The sequence below is a fragment of the Parasteatoda tepidariorum genome, chromosome 6 (assembly GCF_982258835.1).
Source record: "Parasteatoda tepidariorum strain Cologne lab strain chromosome 6, Ptep-v5.0, whole genome shotgun sequence".
NCBI lineage: Eukaryota > Metazoa > Arthropoda > Arachnida > Araneae > Theridiidae > Parasteatoda > Parasteatoda tepidariorum.
In genome coordinates this window covers 44450188-44466257 of record NC_141760.1, presented here as the reverse complement: position 1 = coordinate 44466257, position 16070 = coordinate 44450188, and the positions used below count along the sequence as shown (strand labels likewise).

General features: G+C 28.7%; 2 protein-coding genes across 4 annotated transcripts in view; one reads left to right on the top strand and one right to left on the bottom strand.

The window, feature by feature from the left end:
• Nucleotides 1–16070, top strand: part of LOC107453923 (lisH domain-containing protein ARMC9) — a 126152-nt gene that overhangs the window by 67924 nt on the left and 42158 nt on the right. The gene's annotated exons all lie outside the window — the stretch shown is intronic.
• The window catches only part of LOC107453922 (four-jointed box protein 1), a 36933-nt gene that overhangs the window by 9637 nt on the left and 11226 nt on the right, over nucleotides 1–16070 (bottom strand). For 2 of the 3 annotated variants that reach the window (XM_016070938.4, XM_016070941.4), the window contains exons 2-3: nucleotides 4330–4448; nucleotides 2575–3250 (exon numbers count right to left, since the gene is read on the bottom strand). In XM_016070938.4, the coding sequence (XP_015926424.3) occupies nucleotides 2575–3250; nucleotides 4330–4419 (766 nt within the window). In that variant the 5' untranslated portion in view covers nucleotides 4420–4448. Of the gene's footprint in view, nucleotides 1–2574; nucleotides 3251–4329; nucleotides 4449–9356; nucleotides 9607–16070 lie in introns of those variants that run through there. The other variant, XM_016070940.4, reaches the window with a different exon arrangement.

Here is a 16070-nt window from a genome sequence, read left to right as displayed (position 1 = left end):
ATATGCAATATACGTTTATTATAATAGAATGAACGATTCAGTTCCGGTTGATAAAACAATATGGTGTCTATAGTTGGAAGAGCAAACGGGACTTCAAGTATCGATCGTTATGAAGGGTCACAGTAATGGGGTACTAAAGACCGTAGACCAGGGATGGCGAACCAATAGCACGCGTGCCATTTATGGCACGCGACACAATATTTAGGGCACGCCACCGATCACAATTGTTATTGCATTATGAATTGTTATTACACAAATGTTATTACACTATGAAGCATATGTAACAATTAAATTAAAATTCACAAAAAACAAACAAAATAATAAACAATTATTAATAAAAAAATTAACAATTTATGCTAAAAAAACAATTAATAACCATAAAAACAAGCTAACAATAAATGACCAGCAAAAAAATCATCAGTCCTGCTTAAACTAATATCTTACAACCTAATATAAGTAATTTATCATTTAATCTGCAATAACAGAAGTCCCACTGGTGTTACTTTAAGTTGAATTACGCGTATAACTGAGACATTGCAAAATGTATTTTCTTTTCAATGTAAATAAAGAGTTTTGAGTTGATAGTATTTAGTATTATTATTTTCCCAATAATCATGAAGTCAAAATTATTTGACGGCACGCACGTCTGTGACTTCATTAAACAATTTTTTAGAAAAAATGGCACGTTGGTGTATAAAGGTTCGCCACCCCTGCCGTAGACTGTATATATTTTTTATTACTCACTGTAATATATGTAGCAGTTCGATATTTAAAATCGGGTCATGTTTTTGCTAATCCCGTAATTATGATCGGCATTGTCAAGATCATATCTTGCTTGTGCAAAATCTAGAGATATAAAAATTTGCAGAGATAAATTCCATAGGTGTAAGGATTAAAACCAGTCTCTCTAGAAAGAAATACAATATGAGCCGAATGATGGTATCCAGATTCAGTAATGGATTTTGAGTGGAAGACGAGAAGCGGAAGAAAATATTTACTCTAAGGAAGCTTTCAAGAAGTTACAAGTTACTGATAATTAATCAGACAAGGAACAGATTCTACTTCGCTATGAAATATTGGAAGAAACTGGAAGCGCCAACAAGGTGATTAGCCCCAGGGAAAGTATTGCGTTATGGGCCTCAGGGTGTAAGACACTAAGTAAGACAATGCTCTTAATTTTACCTCTCTCAATTTTCTTCTTTACTTTGAAGTAACGGATGTAAAGGGTTATTATATCAGATAGAAATAAGAGTCAATCGAGAAAATTAATATTCGAATAGAACTTTTTCCGAGTAGCTACGAATAAATACACTTTTCGTATGCAGTTAAGATTATTATAGATAGATATCACATTATATATAGATATAGATAGATAAATTTTGGTGCGTAGTTGCCGCCATTTTTTGCTCTGAGATAAACTAGTAATTACATTTTTAACTACTACAGGACTAAAGTGATCTTGCAAAAAATTTAATAAAATATGCAAAATAACAATCGTTTGAAAGAATTAGTGCGACTATATTACTGGAAATGTGCTTGTTTTTTTTTTTAATGAAATGTTTTATGGCAATGAAGCTTCAAATTGATCCTAATGTGCACTAAGTTCTGTGTTGTCAGTAATTAAAGAAGAAAAAAAAAGAATAAATAAATGAATAAAACTATAACAATGAAAAAACAACAACAAAAATGTGACTGCAAAAACTTTTAGTTTACCTCAGCACCAAAAATGGTGGCAACCATATACCATCATTTTTGAAAGCTAGAGAACACTTCGTTAAATAAAGAAATTTTTTATTTTCCCTTACTTGAGGATAGGTACTACGTAAAAGCATAAATTAAAATTAATGCTACGTATCGGTTAATACAATTGAATAAGAAATACAACATAAAATAAAAGAAGTATGAGTAGTTTGTTATAGCCAAGAGTTTAACCTGAGAAACCTGCTTGCCCAGCAAGTGCACCAAACCTTGCAAAACAGTGGGTGTTTTAATATTAGATGAAAACAGCTACAGGATATTTAGAGTGTACAGGGATGACACACGAATCATAAAGAAATTAAGTCAAATTTTAGAAAAATCATGCGATTTCGAAGTGAAACGATTTTCAAAAATAACTTAAGAATAACGAAATAAAGGAAATTCAAACGGGTTGTTGAGTAGACAATAAACGTTTCATATTGGAGAGCGAATATTTTAATTACATGCATTCATATACACAATTTATTTTGTTCTTACAGAAAATATCCAACAACTTAAAATTTTCCTAAAAATACATCGGATTCTATCAGAATTGAAAGTAGATGTTGAAATAAGTGGTTTTTGCAAGCGAGTGTTCATTTGAAAATTTCTAAATGCATAATGATATATAACTAATATAAAAACCTTTGCTAAAAAATTTCAGTGTTTATCAAGCTTTAAAGCACACAGAACATTTACTATTAGTCTATAAAACACGAAATGAATTTACGGTTATTTATGTACATATATTTTTTCTCCTTATTACTATACTATTATTATACATAAAATAAAAATAATAAAATAAATAAAGTAAGAGGTTATGCAAATTTTACGTACCTTTGGGAGTTTCTTTCTCAAGCTCTTCTGACCAATATATTCTATCTTCAACTATTGGAACGCCTTCTATATTAATAAGAGTAATGTTTCTAATTTTTTGTCTATTCCTACTATGATAATGTATTGATAAGTTAGTAGGTTTATTAGGACTAGAATGATAAGAGAGTCTTGAAATAGCACTTTCAGATTTTAAGGAGTTTGCATATTCGTCATACATTTGAAGAATAATACTAAAGTTTGAATGTATGGCATAACGTTCCGTTTCGTTGTAATCAAAATCACCATCTTCGAAGACTTTATTTTCAGACAAATCTTCGTAGTCTTCGCTATCATCCCCATCATTTTCATAAATATCTATTTCATTGTCAAGCTCGTCATCGATATCGCTTGTATTTTCATTCTTCGCGTTAGAATTTGATTGTACCAAGCGAGCTCTGAAGAAAGCGTCTTTGCTGTAACTGAATCTTGCTGCACTCAAAATGAAATTGTGAGGTTTTGATGAAACTGGCGTATCATCAACAGCTTGGACTACTCTAGTTCGTTTTACGTGATAGGGATGGAATTCTTGTAAGGAAACAGATACTTGAATGCATTTCTGGGGTCGACTTAAGAAAATCAAGAACGAAAAAATGGTCATGAAAATGATAGTGAAAGCAAACACCCGGAACAATTGTGCCTGAAAAATACAATCCTCTTTTAGAATTCATCTTTCAAATGTAATTTTATATCAGATAAAAATACTATTTTTTGGAAAATCAGACTGAAATACTAATAAATAAAAGGCTTACAAGTAGGTGATGGATTATAAGGTTATGATATATCATAGTAAAACGATTGGAACTTGTGTTGCCTTTTAGCAAGAGCTGCAGATAAAATGTGGCTTATAATAGTTATCCAAAAGCAGCAAAAGTTTTAGCAGACGATAAATTCCTTTACAATATAATAAGGTGATAAATTTTTCTTTGCTTGAAGCATTTAGAACGATTGAAATTTGCACTAACTTCACGTGAAACTCGTCAAGAGGACGCTGTGCCGCGGGAAAAACTTTACACTGCAAATCCTGTTCCACCTCCATTGGTATTTTAAAATTTAAAGTTAAGAGAAAAATTAGTTTAGTTAATCCTAGAGTAATTCATGATGTTTAAAAAAACGTTTTCAAAATGCCAAAATGCAAACAAATTATTGCAGCATAACTTTCCTAAAAGTAATAGTAATCCCAAGTAATTGAGACAAATTCTAAGTAATCCTCCCAAAATTTGTTTGCATTTTGATACTTCGAAACAATTCTTTTAGCAATTGAAATTTTATGGTTTATTCTAGGTTTACCGGAACTAAATTATTGTTATTTATTTTAAAATTCAAATTACTTATTCAGGTGAAAGAGAATTTAAAATAAAGTGTTTCTCTCTCGGCATATCGTTCTCCTAAAATCTGCCTGCTCTAGTTAGTCCGAAATAAGGCCGAAATTTTGATTCCAGATTTAATCCTCACGAATAAGAAAGCTAATTTTCAAAAGCTTTATAAAATACTGTGATCAATGTAATCCAAATGCTCGTATTAACATACCTTTTGTGTAGCTTAACTCAAAAAATAATAACTTAAAATAAGTAAATAGCTTAATAAAAAATGACAAAAGTCAATGTGCTATTCTGTCTGTCTTTTTGACTAATTTCGTCACCTTTTGGTAAATCTTCTTTCATTCCAAAAATAGTCTAAATAATGAAAAAAAAAAATTTTTTTTTTCAAATGTCTTACTTTATGAACCATTTTGAGCACTTTGTTCAGTTCTTGTGCGGGAACTTCCAAATACAATGGAGCGGCCCTTTCATCATCTTCAACTGTCATCTCTTGTCAAGTTGAGGAAGATGCATTTCCTGTAAAAGAAAGAAAAACAATAATTAAGCGGCCGTTCCCTCTTAATGGTCTCAGTTATTACCCAAACCAATTCTGTTTCATCTCAAATAAAGAAAAAAAAAATTGACTTAAGATTCAAAGAAGTTTTTTTCCCTATAGCTTCTCCTTTTACGACGTGATACACATTCAAGATGATACACAGTCATGTTCATTCGTGATACATATTCATGTTTATATAGCTAACAATATTTTTTTTTATTATTTTTGACTTATAAGCAAAATTAGCAAAGTTAGGTACAAGTAATGTTCTTATATGAATTTTCCACTTTTCGCAGAAAATTAATTTTTTGCATTTTCATTTATCTTTTCTAAAGATAGTTAGCTACATTTTTGAAGATATTTTGGATGAATTAATATCTAACACAAATACTTATTTAAAAATAGTCTCAATTAACTTGAGAGTCAGACGATTCTTAACAGTTACTTTCAAAAAACAATTTCCAAATATATATATATATATATATATATATATATATATATATATATATATATATATATATATATATATATATATATATATATATATATATATATATATATATATATATATATATATATATATATATATATAGATAGATAGATAGATAGATAGATAAATTTAAAACACAAATTTTTTTAAAACTTTATGGTTAAAATGATGGTTCTAAAAAGCATTTTACGTTAAAAAGTTACTGAACACTGAGTTACAATACTTTTTACAGTAATTTGATCCGAAATGTTTTACAGCGTAGTTTTTAAAAACAGAATAGTTTGAATAGACAAATGCGGGAAAAAACATCTGAAGTAATTTTTAAAGAATAATTAATCTTTCATAAGTATTTCAACAAAGCATTATCCCTACATTTTAATGATATTACCATTTTGTTACAATTTACGCGGGACATAATGTTACATCTTTGACCTTTTACAACGACAGTTTAAAAGTTAATTAAACAGCAAATGAAAAAACAAAAAAGTGTATGACGTTAATTTTTTGATATTACAACACTCATTTTATGACATTAATTTATTCGTAAATAAGGTTCTTCAGCATTACTTATTATTTAGTAGCTGATCCATACAGTGGATATGTGGTTTCGTAACCTTCTAACTGTGAGCCCAACAAGAAGACGAGATAAATCCAAGACAAACTCGCTTATATGAAGGGAGACTATGGTTAGCCAGACGGCTACTAATGGATATTTTTCGCTAAAATATTGGTCGAAAGCAAGTTAAGGTTTTGACGGAAGATGAGCATAAATCAAAATTTTTAAAAGAATCAAGAACTCATATTTCTTACATTATCCTAACTATAACACTGACTTTCAAGGTTCAATAAATCACGTTTTGGGAGGATATAATGTGTAGAGGGGAAAATACTGTAAATATTTCTATCTTAGCTATCCTATGGTGAAACATTTTGATGAAGATTGACATCAACACTTTTAAAAAACCAAAATATAACACTAATTAATATTCTTAAATTAGCAGTGATTAATTGCAACTAAACAACATAATTTATTCGATTTGAATTTTCACAAAAACAAAGATTGCAAAACCTATTATTGGGAGCCACAAGCAAGCACTATAACAATTTTTTTCCATCATTAGCAGCAATTTTCAGCCCACTTAAACTTTGAACTACATATTACCCAAACTTTTATTAGCGATCTTTAATTAACTGCACATTAATTATAAGCTTTGTAACCAATAATTTTCTTTTTAGTAATTAATAGCGGACGATTAACATTGGTCTCCCCGCCCCCGTGAAAAGCATTAGGTAATTTATTTTCCATCTTGGTGAAAGTCTAATAAGTAAAAGATAGTGGAAACGATAGCGATATTGCCATTCGTCACTGTCATAAGCTCTTACAAGAAAACTGTAATTTGTTGAACAACTTTCAAGAAAAAGAGATGAAGCATGGAGCTTGACCTTTGGCGCCACACCAGTCTTGAAAACTAAACGTCCTTCGCCAAATTTCAAGTTTTCAGATGAAAGTACTTATATGCAGAAGCCTCAATTCTGCGAAAAGAAGGTGGGAATCCGGTCTTAGGTTAAATGAAACGCCAATCACGTCAAATCGAATGTCACTCAAGCAAAAGAAGAAAAGTTATGCCTATTAAAAACTTAGTACCTCAAACTAAAAATGTAGCAGCAAAAATATTCGTTGTCGATGACTATTTCTTCTTTTCCTTTAATGTAGTGATTGGTGTGCTTTTTTTCCCAATAGTAAAGAAAATAAAAGGCAAAAACTAAAAAAAAAGTTTTTTCAACGGTGTCCCTTTTTAGTTAATTTCTTCCCTACTATTTTTCCCAAACATATACTTTACTGGGTTTCGGGATTTTCCACGAGTTAACATCGCAATAAACAGAAAATTTTTACTACCTACTGTTGGAAATCGTGGTGCTTTTCAACATAAATGCTCTTAAAAAAATTCTTTATTAGACAATTTGTAAATATGACTTTATATTGCCTCAAGCTCTTCAAGTATACAAACAAATATTACATACAGAGTGCACGTTATTAGATAGTCTAGTTCTAAACCATTATCTTCACTATTTAATTAAAAAATAGTAACCTAATAATTAATCATAATTTAATCACTGATCCCTCAATCAAAATGGAATGGGAATGATTATTTTTTTCCACTTATAGTGAAATAGTTGCTGAAAATACAAATAAACTGTCTTTGAGTTTTAAAAGAAAACGTTTTTAATAGCAAAATACAATATCCTAAATGTACAAATATACTGAATAAATATTTATAAGTTATAGTCTGATTTCTAGATTTTGGATATACTTGTCTTTCGTCTTATTTGAATAATTTTTAGTTCAGTTTTTGTGTATTGCGAATTTGGAATGTAATGAAAATGATGATATGTTGATTCCCTTATATGATGTGCGTAAGTAATGTAATAAAAAGTAAAAATTTTCTATTCAATTAAGTGATAACTTTTAAAAATATGGCCATTAAACGAACATTTATGCCACTAAATGAACATTTTATTCCATTCGATCTTTTTTCTTCTATTTTTGTACACTTTTGTGAGAAGAATATGAGGTTGTAATAATTCATTAAATAAGTAGACCCTGAATGTGTAAATAATTATTTAGATTACTAGATTATAGACCCTATAAAATTAATTTATTTTGTGAAACTGGATGAATACTGGAAAAATATCAATTAAGCAACTGGAGGAAATAAACTAATCTAAGGTATTTGATTTTTAATATTTCTTAAATAATATTTTCCCGTTACACAAATTTAATAATTCGGAATTAAAATTTCTTAATAATATATTAACATTTAAAATATTTCTTAAAAATATTCAATTACAAGAAGGAATAAAAAAGTACAGACAAAATTATGAAAATGTCACAGAACTATTCAATAATTTGTAATTATTAATTTAACATCATTTTTATTTAAAATATAAATTTAAATTTGCCTTCTTTACATTGGAAATTAAGTTATAGAAATTTAAATAATATCAACCAAACTCTCTACTAAATATTCTACAATAGTTTTTATCATTTTGAGTTCATAACTTAAAATAACTATGCAACAGCTTATTTTACTTAATTTTTTTTCTCCAATATTTATCCAAATTATTATGTACGTTTTTTATGAAAACAATGATAAATTTTTGATTTATGAGAAATAAAATTATTTAAATTTTATAAGTATATTTTTTAGAGTCAATATAAAGAGGGAAATTCTCATATTTTTTTGTTAATAAAATATCAATAGTTCTTTAATAACTGATGAATACATCATTTTAAGCAGTAGCAATTATTTTCGTTTCAAACAACGGTGCATAAAAAGTAAATTAATGTAAGTTTAAAATATTTATTTTTCTATTCAAGCAATGCTTAATTTTTGATCCAATAATAGACAGAGGCAAACATAAAAGAAATGTAAAGGCATTTAATTGCTAAAAGCATATAAAAGCAATAAAGCATTTTAAGAGTTAACATCGGCACTCAATTCTCAAAATAATAATAATAAAAATAATGATAATAATAGTAATGATAATAATAATAATGATAATAATAATAATAATAAATATAATAATAAAAATAAATATAATAATAAAAATAAATATAATAATAAAAATAAATATAATATATAATAATAAACATAATAATATTAATACTAAGCATAATAATAATAACAAATACTGATTTTTAATTCTATGATAATTAGTGCATGCATCTCATCAAGAAACTGCAATTATTTTCCTTAGTATTCATAAAATAATACTTAATAAATTATTATAACTTAAGGGCCATTTTTTAAAAAAATACATAAGATAGATAAATTTCCAATTAACAGAAGGAAAAAAAATTTAAATGGTATCAGCCTATTCATACTAGTCAATATGGAAACAAAATTCTAAATTTTTAATTAATCAAAAATTGACTTTTGAATTCCATTATGATTAGTGAATACAGCCCACTGAGAAGCAGCAAATATTTTCATTCCAGTAAAAGATATAAACAAATAAATTAACATAACGTTAGACCATTTTTAATTATTATGCAATGTTAAATTTTTAATGCAACAGAAGGAAAATCCCTTAAATGCCAGAAGCATACAATTAAGAATTATTACAAAATTCTCCATTTTTTTTTATTAACCAAATATCAAATTCTATTATATTTGATAAATGTATCAGACTGAGCAAAACTTATTATTTTCATTCCAGAAAACGATGCATTAAAAGGAAATTTACACTTAATTCCAAAAATTGATATTCGGAGTACGTTAACAAATTTCCTGCGCATTTTTTCCTGGAGTAATACCTCTTACTCTTCTAATAGAACAAATGTTTCACTAAATTTCCATTTAATAACCAATTACCAGATTGCGTCAAACAATCTTACCTTCCGTTGTTAAAGTCTGTTATTATCGGAAATCCATCTTGATCTGGTCCACTTGTGAACAACGACAAGATTTGAGTTAAGAGGCCCAAGCGATTAGAAGGAGGTGTTCACGATGCTTAACTATCTACTCCCTGATAACATTTGGAAGTGAGGAAGAACGCTTGTGCCTCCTACAAGCTACAAGGGTATAATCCTCCCTATTCCCCCTTTCTTGTACCTACTCTACCCTCCCTCTTTTTGAGAGGTGTGCAACTTCAAATAGAAGAGTCACTTATATATTCCCCTCCCCCTTTGACCCCCTCTTTCTAGGGGGAAAACAAGGGAGCGTGTATAAAATTCTCATGTAGTCGTAATGAATAATCATAACCACGAACATAATTGCACAGCTTGAAGGTGAACACTTTAATAAATTGCATGTTGTTTAAGTGTCTTTACTGGGTAAAATGAAAGATATGAATTAAACATTGAGTACAGTGATGATTTTACTTTGAAAAGAATAAATAACGTAATTTTAAAGATTTTTTTTTTAGGGCAGTAATATGAATTATAAAATTTCCGTGCTATATAACAATGACATTTATGGTAAAAAAAAAACTATAATTGATATTTGTCTAAACCATTCATTTTGTAATTTTTCCGTTCATATTGTAACGTTTTACTGAAAATTTTTGTCTTCAAAACTATAGTCCTTATCCCCCCACATTTAGTAAAAAATACAAAACTGAAAAACAAATTTAACCGAATAAGTTTTTATGTCATGACCTAAGCTATCATGATAAAATTACTAAATTTTACCACAGACTATAAACCGTTATTTTATCGTTAATTATACGTCGTTAAAAATTATCAAGCTTTCAATAAGCTAGAACGCTAGTCAAAAAGAGCTAGAAACACGACCCTTTTTTTTTTCTTTTCGTCAGTGCGTAGTCATTAATTTGCTTTAAGACATTGGTAAAAAGTGTTTGATAGAGTCAAGTTTTGATGGCATAAAATGTTAAAAAAAAAAAAAAAAAAAAAAAAAAAAAAAACGGTAGGGAAGAAAAAAAAATTTAGATTGAATTTGTACTTAGAATTGGATGAGAATTGATACATGCGTTAAAAAAGCACACATATGTGTGATAAACACTCGTCATTTTATAAACAAATATTATTCTTATATTATAATTTAGAAACAAAAAATTGGGAAAAGCAGGCCACTTATCGTAAGTTTAAATCACAAAATGTTTCATCAAAATATTTTATTTACTTTCAAAATTTGTTCCTTATTAGTTGTTAGTTTTACTTCTAGTTCATTGAATAGCAATAGTAACTATGCTTGAAACAGTTGATATTAACTTTATTGACATTGACGCTAAATAAGATGAAAGAAAATGATGAAAGTCGTTAGATATCAGGTCTAAGTATCGTAGAAAAAATATATTAAGCATACATAATATTGCGAGGAGGGTCTGTCTGGTAAAATTGGACAATCCATTCTCACATAGCGAAAATATCGAAGAGCTGAATCTTATGCAGATCATGTACCGTGGTAATAGTAAGGTTTTTATTCGAATAATATTTAATAAAGGTTACCCATAGACGGGCACCATCCACAAACCAGAAGGGGAAAATTAAATAAAGTAAATGAGGATGAATTTAAAATAAACAACGAAAATACATTGCAAAAAACACGCTGTAAAACAAATTGTAAAGAAATTCTGGATCAAATTAGAGAGTAGGTACTTTTTACCGAAAAATCCATTTTTATCGGCTCATGTAACGGAACAAAAAATTTGATACACTGTAAAATCACTGAATGATTCTAATTTAGTAAATACTGTAAAAATTATAGTACATTATTTTAAGGTAAAAATGGATTTTACGGATGACGCACCCAATACTTTCTTACCGTAGAATCTATTTTTACCGGCACATGCTTTGGAACAAAAAAAAATATGATATACCATTATTTTTACAGTAAAAACTGTAAATTCACTGAATCACACCACTCTAATTAAATTAATATTACCGAAAAAATTACGGTTTAATATTTTAAGGTAAAATGTATTTTACGAATGATGCACCCTAAGTGCTGATACTTTTCACCGTGATATCTATTTTTACAGGTACATGTTGCAGAAAATAAAATTTTATATACTATAATTTTTATAGTGATCTGATATCGTAATATTTACAATAATAATTCTCGTAAAATCATGGAATCACTCTAATTAAATAAATAAAGGTAAATATTACGGTATAATACTTTACGGTAAAAATGTGTTTTACGAATAATGTATCCAAAGAGCCAGTACTTTATATCCTAACTAGATCCGGAATTTCTCGTGAATAATGTATATACATATATATTATTGATGGCAAACTCAACACAAACTATTTCATACAGCGCTTATATAATAAAAATAGGATGTAATTTAAGAAATACATGAGACCAGAATTCTGTTAAATGCAAACATGAGAGTTTCCCCTTGTTATTGGAGCAAAGCAGGAAACTCATTTAATCCTCTAGAAGTTCAAAAGGGGCCGTACGCCCCTCGTCACAAATGATGGACAGTGACAAGAAGCTCTTTTCTTGTTTCCCATTTGTAGGGAGCCGCATCATATGAACGACCTCAATCTCCAAAATGATGTGAAACTGCGGGAGGATAACAGATGGAATTCTCATCCTCATTACTCAGGTTGTGTACTCTCTCTCAGCTTTTTTTAATCTCCTACACACTGATTTTTCTTTTTTCTTTGCAATGTTCTTTGGGTGAACGTAAAAATAATTTGATTGCATAAAGCTGCATTGGTTCAAAATAATAAAGGTTTGTTCTTTGGGGAATATTTTTTTCCCCTGTAGAATTTACAGTTATTTTTAAAATATATTTGTTGCTGTCGAAATAAAATATAGATGCTTGTGATATCATTCCAGAATTTTGATTTATTTATCTTCATTGTTAACGATAGTAATACATTAATAGCGATATTGATTTGTGTTTTAAGCAAGATTTTGTAAGATCTTTGATTGGTCAATTTTGGTAACTATATAATCAACGTACTTGGCAAAAGAGATAGTTGATGCAAAACATCACCAGAAGAAGTTGAATTTAGCACATCATCGCACGTTTAGCACAATACAGAGTTTAGTTATTTAGTTGCAAGAAGAGTTTATATAATAACTATATTTTAGATGGAAATGTAAAAAAATTCAAAATAGAAGCAAAAATTAGGAGCTGTGATATTTAATTTAAGTCTTCTGTAGTTTTAATCAGCTAGTTGTATTCGGCTGCTTAATTTGGCCAGAGAACTGCTTTCAGAACTGTGGAGACGGTTGTTGAAATGTTCGATTTCGATTCTGAATCTGAACTTTTCTGCAACTTGATTCCAAATCGACTAATGATCTATCAAAAATTTCACTGAATCCGCAGAAATATTAAAGTTATTATTGAATAAACATTAATTTCAGTTAATATATGCACAGTTAAAATTAAGGACATTTTATTTAAAATAATAATTTAAACTATAACGTTACATTCTTTAGAAGAAATAAACTTTACGAAATGTATTTGTACAAAATATTGAAAATGTATAAAATCATTATTAAAAAGGAGATAAATATCAATATCACACACATACATTCTCAGATTTAGACATCTTATTGCAAAAAGATTTCGACAATATTCCGAAACTAGGAAACTATTACAAATGATGCAGTAGCTTTTATTTAATTGAATTTTCAAATGAACTAAAATACGATTTTGAAAATAGTGTACTTTTTAAAGTTCAATGATAACAAGGGTTAAAAGTTTTCAAATAATGTGATAAATTAAATTAGAGATAAGTTATAATTTAAATAATTGTTGCAATACTCATCTGAGTAATATTTTTGTTTACGTACTGAATATAAATATTTGTTTAAATAATTTTCATAAGATTCAAAACTTCGTTTCGTCTTTAAAAATATAGCACCCAATCTTTAGTCAATCGGAGTCGGAGCAAATTTTTTTCACTCCAACTCCGATTGCTACAAACTTTTCGACTCCGACTCTACTATTCTAGTGCTTTTGATATGGCCTAAAAATTGATGTGAACAGAAAAATTGCACATCGGAAAATATTCGTGCTATATGAAAAATATGCAAATTTTTTTTTGAATACTACTGAAAAAAGTAATAATACCAAGTAATACTATCGAACAAAAGTATTGATACCATCTGATACTAAACAAAAGTAGTGATATCAATTGATACTATCGAATAAAAGTAGGAATATCAGAAGTTATAAATTGAAAATATCGGTACTTCGATAGCTTTTAAAGTCACTTGTGTGATATAATTTCTGGAATTATGTCACTTGTGTGATATAATTTCTGAAATTTCAAGTATTTTGATGCAAACTCTTCTCTTATATTAATAAAAAAAGTATGGCAGGAAATACATTCCCGAAAGAATTTGCCTTAAATCCGTTCTAGATTCTTAGGAAATCAAAAACCACTAGAAAACATCCCCTGGTATTCTGAAACACGAAACCCCAATTTCTTAAAGAATGACCTCTGATCCATCAACAATATTTCGTCTTTTTCATAAACATTCTTGACTGAACCCCCCTTTCATTTTCCTTATTTTTTTTTCTTCCCTTCTTCTATGTACTCCCCATACAACTAAAACTGTTCAAACCACAAGGATTCCTACATGCAGAGAGAAAAAAAAAGTAGTTTATAACGAGAGAAGTACTTTGATTTACTTCTAACAGGGGGCGGGGCAAATACTTGTAGGCCGCGGGGAACGAAATAAGCCCTAACCCCGAGTTTTTAAAATGAGCGGCTTTCATGGTATGGATATTTTATGAGGCTTTAAATCTAGATGCAGCCGGCTCATAAACTGAAACATCGTTATTTTTCACTGCTGCAAATTTTTATTCTAACCTCTTGTATCAAATAATCACGTCGTTGAAGATAATACTATCTTACTAATTTTTTTTATTCTTTTATGAACAAATGTTCCATGGAATATTTAGAAATGGCTGTGAATTTTTCAATTAGGAATACTGATTGAGACATTGATGAGGCGATTTTTGTGTTTTCTTTTTAATAATACCAAATCTGGATATACTAATTAGGCTGTTAAGGACTTAATAATAAATTTGTCATGCATTTAGAAGTTAAATACTGTTTTATTATTAGAATTCTTGGTGGAGTCAGTTATTTAATATTAAATTTGTCGTGTCTTTGGAAGTTAGATATTGTATTACTATCTGAATTCTTGGTAGAGTAAATTATTATGGAGGTAGTATGGAATATAATTATTATTTATGGAGTATGATTATTATTATGGAGTATAATTATTTAATATTAAACTTGTTTTGTCTTTGGAAGTTAGATGTTGTTTCACTATCTGAATTCTCGGTGGAGTCATTCATTTAATATCAAATTTGTTGAGTCTTTGGAAGTGAGATATTGTTTTAAAATCTGAATACTTGGTGGAGTCAACTATTTAATATAAAATTTATCTTGCCTTAGGAATTTAGATATTGTTTTACTATCTGAAATCAGAGTGGGATCAATTAACATTAAATTCGTCTCGTATTTGGAAGTTAGATGTTGTTTTGCTATCTAAATTCTCGTTGGAGTTAATTATAAATAAACAACGATTTTAAAACATTGAAAAAGAAAAATCTGGGGAAGGTATAGGGGCGCTCCGGAGGGGAGGTCACAGAGGGTCACTGTGCCCTCCCGAAGATTTTCATTATTCAGCAAATTATGTCTGGTAATTCGGTATATTAACAAATAAGTATATAAGTAATAAGTATAAGTTCGGTATATTAAGAAATAACGAAATTCCGCTTTTTATTTTTTTTATTATATGTGAAAATTATTGTAGTCTCTAATTTACTATTCGGGCAAATTAGGAATTTCATTTGGAAAAATGAGAATTTCCTCCTCCCAAAAATATAAGTTTATGTCCCCCCTGACAAGGTACCTCTTTTGAAGGAGAATTTTCGCTGTGTGCTAAGAACGTTGCATATCGTCTCAAATTTTTTTGTAAAGAATTAAGCATGTCATATCTATTTTCTAACATTAGATTTTTCTATGCAGGTTTGTTTAATTTAAAGTATCTTACGTAATTGAACATTACGCTGCACGCCGAGTCTACTGATGCAAATTTTGAGAGTATCTAAATACCAACCAGGGGGAAATAATTGGTCTGAATAATTATATTTTATCATTCATTTTTCTAGACCAGCGGTCCCCAAAAGATGTTCTGTGGAACCCACGCGTTCCGTGGAAAGGTCACTGGGGCTCCATGATTTCATTTTGCTTCAATTAGTAATGATTTTTGAAACCTGTAATAGGTACCTGTAACCTGCATTCAACTAATAATCCACTATTTATTTAATAATCAGGTGTCATTAGGAAATTTCATAAGTAAAATTTCAATAAAAAGAAATAGATTTTAAAACATATATTTATATTTTTTAGAATAACATTATTTTGAAAAATTACTGAACGCATATACATTTATAAATGATTATACTAGTTTTCCTCATTAAATTTAAAATTCAAAATAAAATAATCAAATTCAAGAATTACAAAATATTTTTCTCCGATAATCATTCTCATATTTTATAACAGTTCTTCATCAAAAACCATAATTTAGCTTATTTTATTCAATTTTATTTATGCATACGTCAAAAACTAATTAAAAGCCGGTGCAGAATTGCGAATTCAACTGCC